The following is an 8,601-nucleotide window of genomic DNA, read 5'->3' on the forward strand; positions in this document are numbered from 1 at the left end:
ATGGGAATCAGTCTGCATGTCAGAATGCTGGACTCCTGAGCAGGGCTAGGGGGAGAGAACTAGCTGTCCTAGCCCGTTACTGATTAACACTTCAAATCCTCCACCCAGGCCGGCTCAAAGGCTGTAGTGATGCCTCTATTTCTCCCTCTTTTTCTATCCCTTTCTTTGTTCTTCGAGCTCTTTTTGGGAGTCTAGGGGGTGAGCGAGGTGAACCGTGTCTGAGTGGATAGGGTAAATGCTAAGCTACAGGACTCCAATCCACTTCTTTTGAACACAGTCCGATTTTAAAATGCTAAGTTGCTAACTCAATCAGTCTGGCAAAATACGAGTCTTTCAAAACAAATAGATTGTTGTCAATCGTAGATTAGACATCCGTAGCGATACTCACTATCAGGGCGTGAACCGGCGGCTGCCAGATTTGGCCTAGTTAGTCCATCCTGTTTATCTAACAACCCCCCTCTCACACACTACCGCTAAACCGGTGCATGCGTTTCCTCAGAATAAAAAAAATAATGTTTAACTAAAGTACCAGTGCGTTTGGTTAAAGTCAATCCTGGCGTGGACAAATAAGATAAGAGGAGTTTATATGAACGGGGCCTCAGCTCAGAGTTGGGCCTCTGTTACATCATGTCTAGGGACTGACTGGTTATTTTCCATTCATTCACCAGCCCTTCTTGTGTTACCCAGAACCTCAGCTAGGCTCTTTGAGTTGGATCAATGTTGTAGCTTGACAGTAAATAGTCAGGCACAAATAACTTTGTACTATCTACACTTACAATTTCTATTTGATCATGGGGGGGGGGGGGGGGGGGCTTTCAAAATGAAAAGAATGATTTAAAAAGGGAGTGTTTGAACGTGGATCAGCCGGAGCTGTTGTTTTGGAGTTAAGTCACACATTCTAAAATGGCAACAATGTAAAGGTTAATACTGCTATTTGTTTTTTGAAATGGTAATACTTCACTTGACTATGTCCTCTACTTGAGGTCATTCAGCCATAGGCCACAGTATTGTCTGCAAGTCATCCAGGATAGGAGGCCACCGCTAAACAGCTAGGCTAAAATAGAAATGTCATACTCCACCGTGACTAACTAGTTGTCTACCTGGCCAGGGGGTCCCTTCTACCCCCCCAACTCTCTCCATCCTTAATGAGAGCCCTGGGTGTCTTAGAAGGCCCTGGATGTGTCAGAAAGGCCCTGTGTTTGTGAAGGCCCAAAGGCCATAGCTCACCCTGGGAGAATACTGCCCTAAATAAATCAGCTTCACACACAAAGCCAGCAGGCCAGTCATTAACCCTTAGGGGGTCAGAGGCATAAAAGAGGCCATGGAGCCATTATAACCCCCCCCCCATCATCACAAAGCCCCGTCCGTCACGCCCTTTTATCAACGGCCGGACATTTGACCTCTGATGGAGTTTCACAACAACCTCCACGCACTCCTTCTCTATAGGCACACACACACGCTTCCTCCAATCACAGGAGGCCCAATGTCCCTTTCTGGCCAATCACCTCACAGGGATGATCATGAGTCAACAATCTCAAATGCGCCCAAAAATGTCACTCAAATTGCCTCTGCAAACAAACACGGTTGCTACCGTTTTATCTGAGGGAAACTAATAACACAGCTTACTAACCATCACATGCAGGGTTTTAGTTCCAGGAAGTGATTGTACTTGTATGTAGTGTGATATTCTTACCATGACATAGTGACGCTGCATCTCCGTCTTCTCATTGGCCAGTTTGTCGTACTCCACTTTGAGACTGAAAGAAGAGAAATTTGGTCCATTATTATTAGCCAATATTTATGCTTTATTACATAATTAATACATGTTAGTCCCTTTCACAGAAATATATGGTTAAAAACACAATACACCATAATATAGTTGTACCATGTGAAAAATCTATTTTTCTAGATATTACCAACAGAACCTTCACATTTCCCATAACAAACATGCCATGGAAAACACAGTGTTAGCAGACATCGCCAACTAGATTGATCACGAGTAGCCTAGTTCTTTCAGTTGAAGTACATCCTCTAAAAGAGGATGTCATTACCTGTGGTACTGGGCCTGCAGGAACTGAAACTCGTCTTTGATCCTGTCGCAGGACTCGGCCACGGTGAACTTGAAGCCAGGCTGCCCTGGTTGGTGTGGTGCCTAGAGAAAAGCAGGGTTGATATCAATAACCCCAATGGAGTGGTGGTGCAGCCACACCCATTACATAACGCCTAGATCTCAGCCCATTTCTATAACATAGACTGTAACACATCACGCCTAGATCTCAGCCCATTTCTACAACATAGACTATAACACATCACGCCTAGATCTCAGCCCATTTCTACAACATAGACTATAACACATCACACCTAGATCTCAGCCCATTTCTACAACATAGACTGTAACACATCACGCCTAGATCTCAGCCCATTTCTATAACATAGACTGTAACACATCACGCCTAGATCTCAGCCCATTTCTATAACATAGACTGTAACACATCACGCCTAGATCTCAGCCCATTTCTACAACATAGACTATAACACATCACACCTAGATCTCAGCCCATTTCTACAACATAGACTATAACACATCACGCCTAGATCTCAGCCCATTTCTACAACATAGACTATAACACATCACACCTAGATCTCAGCCCATTTCTACAACATAGACTATAACACATCACACCTAGATCTCAGCCCATTTCTACAACATAGACTATAACACATCACGCCTAGATCTCAGCCCATTTCTACAACATAGACTATAACACATCACGCCTAGATCTCAGCCCATTTCTACAACATAGACTATAACACATCACGCCTAGATCTCAGCCCATTTCTACAACATAGACTATAACGCATCACACCTAGATCTCAGCCCATTTCTACAACATAGACTGTAACACATCACGCCTAGATCTCAGCCCATTTCTATAACATAGACTGTAACACATCACACCTAGATCTCAGCCCATTTCTACAACATAGACTATAACACATCACACCTAGATCTCAGCCCATTTCTATAGCATAACAGTCTATTTATAATAAATAGCAACAGAAACATGGCAAAATAGTATCATCATCCTTCAGCATGCTTTCATAGCCTCCCTCTCCTATAGGCCTCTCTCTTCCGTGTAAAATGATTTTTTTGCTGCTGCTGCTGAATGGTGGTTTGTCAGTGTGGTACCCAAACGTTCCCTTGAGCCCTGCCTGGTGGCCGCTTTTATAATGGTGGGAAGAACCACTATCACTCAAGAGTGCGATGACAGAGGCGGGTCAGTACGCCCGTCCTCAAAGAGCACGGGAAGGGGGGTGATCGGAGAGAGAGAGGAAATCACAACCTGATTTGTGAGGAATTCAATGCATGCCAATGATGCCGTGCAGTAAGCTCGATAATTACAGCATATCCGCTACTGCTTCAATGCAGCAGCTTGGAGGAATTTAGAGGGTAACAAAAAATATTCGCCCAGAAAATATTTTTTTCACCTCTTACATATTGGCCCGTCTTTCGTTATTAAAACTGCTCATAAGAATCTTATACGTGAATCGATTGTTTATTTGCAGTTTCCTGTCGAAACGTGTTGTCGAGTGCCATGAACAGAGAGACTAGGCTACTCGACGTGCAGACCATAAATAGTAAGGTGCAGATCACGAGCTCGTGTCTGACAAGCTAATTATTTTGAAGGCGGTACATTTGCATTATTTCGCATAATAATCTCAAGAGCTGGGATACTTACCGGATGCCGGCCCTGTGGATACATCTTGAATGTATCCTTTTTTGTGGGAAATCGGGGGATACTTCAGTAATCCGAGTAGATGTGCGATAGTCCGCCACCCCTCCCTGTGCGCACAAGCGGTCGGACAATGCCAATCCTCCGCCGCGGAGAACACACTTCGACCCTCCGATCTCTCGATCTTTATTGTTGATTTTTAAGCCCCTTTCCTTTCACCATCACAAACAAACATAACAAAAAAGCAGAACAGAATGGATATTAGCTAACTTAATGTAGTAGGCAATAGGAACACGCACATAGCTTCAAAATATGTTCGTGACGACAGCAAGGAAATACTTGCTGAATTTAGTCAATGGCATGTGCAGATTATAGCCTCTATAATTTAACTCAATATCATCGCCTGGTCTGTCTCTCAAAAATACATGCCATAATAAACCGCTATTCTCGATTTGCAAATATTTATCCGACATGTTGGGAAATGGTGATATCTAAATGGGTTTGCTTGACAGGTTTGTTGGCGTGTCAAGCCTTCACGCTAGAGTGATAATAGGCTACACTAGCAGACGGAAAAAACTACAATAGCCGCGTAACACGGCTAACAATTTATCCAAAACCAAAAAGACCAGCCTCGCTACAAATCAGAGTTGATACATTGTATCATGTTTTTGTATTATCTGCATTCGCAACAAATGTAACAATTTGCTGTTTCGCCGATCTGCAGTGTTCGAGCGCAACTGGAAAACAGAATATTTGACAAAGCGGGCTGCGGGATTATGACATTCAGTCCACCAAACTCGGTTATAAAACACAATGCTGTTTTCAAAGTAGCCCAGCCATGAAAGCTACACCACCCGTCTTGTTAGCGGGCTCTTCTCGGGTCTTCTTCTTTACCTTTGTCTCGATTGATTCCCCTCCCCTACGACGGCAATAATCCCTCTGTTGAACGAATTTTCACAATCCTCGGCTGGTAACCTTCCTTCTGAGAATGAAAAAATGATCCAAAAGTAATCGCTGGTTACATGGAATCCTTGTCCCAGCCGAGCCCTTTGGAACTTCGGCGATCTCGTGGCGCCGCACGACCTGCCTCGACAATGCCTTTCCGATCCGACGTCGGAGAGCCGTCGATTAGAACGAGTTGTTGACCGCATAAAACTTCCAAGAAAGCCTTTCTTGACTTAATGCAATTATTGACGAGTCTTCTAGTAAATCCAAATACAATTTTGTAAGTTAAAAGAGGTTAAATCGTAGAAAAGTTGGATGTTGTAACGAAGCAATTGCTTGCATTCGATGTACCCAGTTTCTCCAACGCTTGCTGTACCACACACAGACTGTGCACTGACACGAGGACTCAACTGCCGCGAGAGAGCCTCTCACAAGCCAATCCGATTCTCCGAAGGAGTTTATCCGCATTGGCCTATCAGAGAGGGATGTTCCCACGTGGTGTACATAGTACCCTTGTGTTCCCATTGGACTGTGATATATGACCTCATATATTCGCCATTTTGGATCTAAACTGGTATTCAACTGACGAACCTGTAATAAACAAAGGTAATTATAAATGTTTCTGCCACAAATGTCAGAATATACTGTTTGACTTTTAATCATTGATATATTAAATCCCTCATGTGATGCAGACATGGGCATGTGCAGCATGGTACACATGGTTAAATCTCCTATAATGTTAGATACAATGTAACAATCAAATTGAATGCCTCGCATGCCTGTGTTTCTGGACTAAAAAGTGTCCTAGCAATTAAGCAACTCTTTTTCTATATCAGCTAATTACTTGTCTCATTTAAACGTTTAGAATAGGCTATACTGCAGTTTATGAAATCTGAAACTTACAAGCACATTAAATGTGCTCTGAAGAAAGTATGTTTTCTATAATTTGCTATCTTAGAAGATCCAGCCTACAAATAGCTTAATCATTTAGGACGGTAGTGTTTAATGTATGATTTGCTCCATCGCATAGTTTTGAAAGCCTATAATTAAGAACGATTGAATTTAATAAGAATAGCCCTTGCATAAGTCTATCACGAATACTAGAAAATGGGGATTAAATGTATTCATTGATCAGACTGATTTGATCGACCTACATTTTTAATAAGACCTCAACCATCAACAAGCTTTCATATCGGCAACGCTGAAAGGTACAACATGTCTGCGCCCGAGGAAGTCAGCCTATCACGTGTTGCTCGCTATACTCAGCCCCACGTGGGGCTCCCCTTCCCCGTCACTGCTCGTTATCCAATGGCTGTGCAGCTGTCTTACCTCCTCGCTTACAATTGGCCAGAGGCAGCAAATGCTGTCAGTCAGGATCCCATGCTGTCAATCAATACCACGCGGGGCTCAGCGCTGACAAATGCCTGTGCTTCTCTCCCTCCTGCCTGCAAATAGTCCCTGGAATGGCTGCTTAATTAGCTTCGAATGGCTTTTCCTTCCAGCTCAAACAATCTGTCACTACCATGTGGTAAAAAGAGCCTTGCATAAAACAAAAGAGGGGGGGGGTGGAGTTAGTAGGGGCTAAATATCAGTTTGATTCCCCCCTCCTCCACCGAATACATTTGTATTACCGCAAAACAAAGCATTTACCTCGCTCTAACATTGGCTCATTGCAGCCAACAGTTTCTGTCTTCATTGTGGTTTGATTTTTTTTTTCTCCTTAAAACAAAAATGTGAGATTATATGCATTTTTAATCCCTTGTTTTTGGAAAGCTAGCCTATAAGCAAGCAGGATGAGGTCGTGATGGTGTTCTTCGTGGCCTTATAGAAATGTAAATATAGGGTATAAACGTGTTTGCTAAATAAAGGTAATGATTTATTACCAAAGTCGACATCATGTCTGTGAACCTAATTATGGCTCCTGTTTACTCAACATCACTAAATTATTCATCGCGCTAGAGAGCTGTGCGAATTATACTAGAAGTCAAATATGGAATGGGCCTATATTTTTCATCACTAAAACGACCTAGTTTTATACATGGTTAACAAACTAATATTTCATTCTGACTTTTCCACTATGTGAAAAATCCATCTTTTTTTTTTACCATAACATCTGTGCAGACCGGAAAGCAGGAAAAAAAATAAACATGGTATACATTTTAAAGTGTAAGCTATGTGTAAATTATAAGTTAACGGCATTTGCTTCAGATGAACCTTCAAACGCCTGGAGATATCACCACTTTAATTGGATGCCTCTCAGATGTTTATGCTCAGTGAGGCTAGCAGGGTTATTCGCTTAAAGGAGGGAGAAAATGACCACTCCTCATTGGCTACCTCATTGTAAACTTTGGACTGGCCCACGTGGGCTAGTTGAGGGCTGGAACAAAGACTCTGGGCTGAGGTCGAATGCATAACAAAAGGCCCCAAATAGTAAAACTGGGCCAAAGGGCTGCTAGTCTACCAATTTTACTAAAGTATGGGAAAGAAACTATGTAAATAACCCAGATCAGTTTCCATTAAAAAAAAAACCCGATCAACGAAAACCATTACCTGGCCATAAGTGCGCTGTCAAGACCTGAAAGTCTTGATCCCTCACACACACATGTATTCACACACACAAGTACATGGTGGACCTTGCATTCTAATATCACACACAGAGACCCACTTTTCCCTCATCCTCAGTAAAGAGTGGCCTGAATTAGGAGGCAACAAAGGCCAGGGCTTCACCTCTGGGAGAAGAGGCCCTCCACCCTCGCAGACCTCTGCACTGTTTATTTACACTGGAACCATGGACGCTGTGAAACTCCCACCCCGGGGCTCTACACACACTGGGGCTATTTGCAGAGGTGGTTTTAATTCTTTGCAGAGCGATGATCGGCCTCCCGCTTTCACTCCATCTCCAGGCTTACAATCGGATTCCCACAGCCCTACCTGGCCCCGCAAACCAGCCCCCAAATTAATAGAACAGATGTCTGTTTTCAGTGGTTTTAGTGGCCGCTAAAGACCAGAATCCCATTTGTTCTGCCTGCAGAATTACGCTCTCTACTCAAACAAACCTCCGGTGCCGAAACCACAGTCTCACGGCCAAGCCTACTGCTGGTTCCTTCCAGCCACTACTACCGTCATCTCAGAACTGATACTTCCTGAAATGAGGTCCAAAAGGTTTTACTTTTTATTGAGACCTCAGTTGTGAAGTGCAGAATGGGCTATGTTAACTCATGCAAGATTTCTCACCATTTTTATTACGTAACCAAATGGGGACTTTGGATCCATTTTTACGAGAGCACACACAATACACTCTCGCTCTGTGGATCATGCACATATTAATTTAGCTAAATGCTAGCATTATGCCATTTTAGCTAGGCTATCGCCCCCACCCAGAAGCAGGGATGGTGAGCTTGGGGTTTGATGTTCCGCGTCCATCCGTCTGCTCTCTCCTATCCAGCCAGCACTCTCCCCTTAGTGGAGCGGAAAATGAGGGCCTTATTTCCATGGCGAGTCGGGGTATTGTAGAGCACCGCTGTCTCAGGATTATTGACATGCTTTCATAGGCGGGCTCAGGCCCTGAAAGGAGACACATTCCTGGCCACAATGGGCCCAGTGTGCAGCGAGGCCGGCCTGAATAGGGCCCCGAGTGTATCAGGGTGACTCGTCAGCCAGTAATCAATGCAAACAGGATGAAAGGGTCTTATCAAAAGGGACAAATGCAGACATGAGCAGTGTCGCCAAACAAAAAAAAAAAGTGAGCGAGGGGGGGAAGGGAAAAAAATAAAGATGGAGGCTTTTGGCAGAAGCCCCAGGCCCGCATTGGTTCGAATGCTGCTGTCGAGCGAACTAGGGGAACGGAGCCAATTACCATTCTGCAATTCTCATTCTCTGACATCAACAGCCACTTAGCCATATCTTAAAAACACAAGGAGTA

At 43.7% G+C, this 8,601-nt stretch overlaps 1 protein-coding gene across 11 annotated transcripts in view; it reads right to left on the bottom strand.

Annotated features, from left to right (window-relative positions):
• The window catches only part of LOC129854555 (transducin-like enhancer protein 3-B), a 50,980-nt gene extending 45,893 nt beyond the window's left edge, over positions 1–5,087 (bottom strand). For all 11 annotated transcript variants that reach the window (XM_055921765.1, XM_055921764.1, XM_055921761.1 and 8 more), the window contains exons 1-4: positions 4,629–5,087; positions 3,741–3,946; positions 2,052–2,152; positions 1,694–1,757 (exon numbers count right to left, since the gene is read on the bottom strand). In XM_055921765.1, the coding sequence (XP_055777740.1) occupies positions 1,694–1,757; positions 2,052–2,152; positions 3,741–3,764 (189 nt within the window). In that variant the 5' untranslated portion in view covers positions 3,765–3,946; positions 4,629–5,087. The remainder of the gene's footprint in view (positions 1–1,693; positions 1,758–2,051; positions 2,153–3,740; positions 3,947–4,628) is intronic.
• Positions 5,088–8,601: the final 3,514 nt, after the last annotated feature.

The sequence above is a fragment of the Salvelinus fontinalis genome, chromosome 4 (assembly GCF_029448725.1).
Source record: "Salvelinus fontinalis isolate EN_2023a chromosome 4, ASM2944872v1, whole genome shotgun sequence".
NCBI classification, from domain to species: Eukaryota; Metazoa; Chordata; class Actinopteri; order Salmoniformes; family Salmonidae; genus Salvelinus; species Salvelinus fontinalis.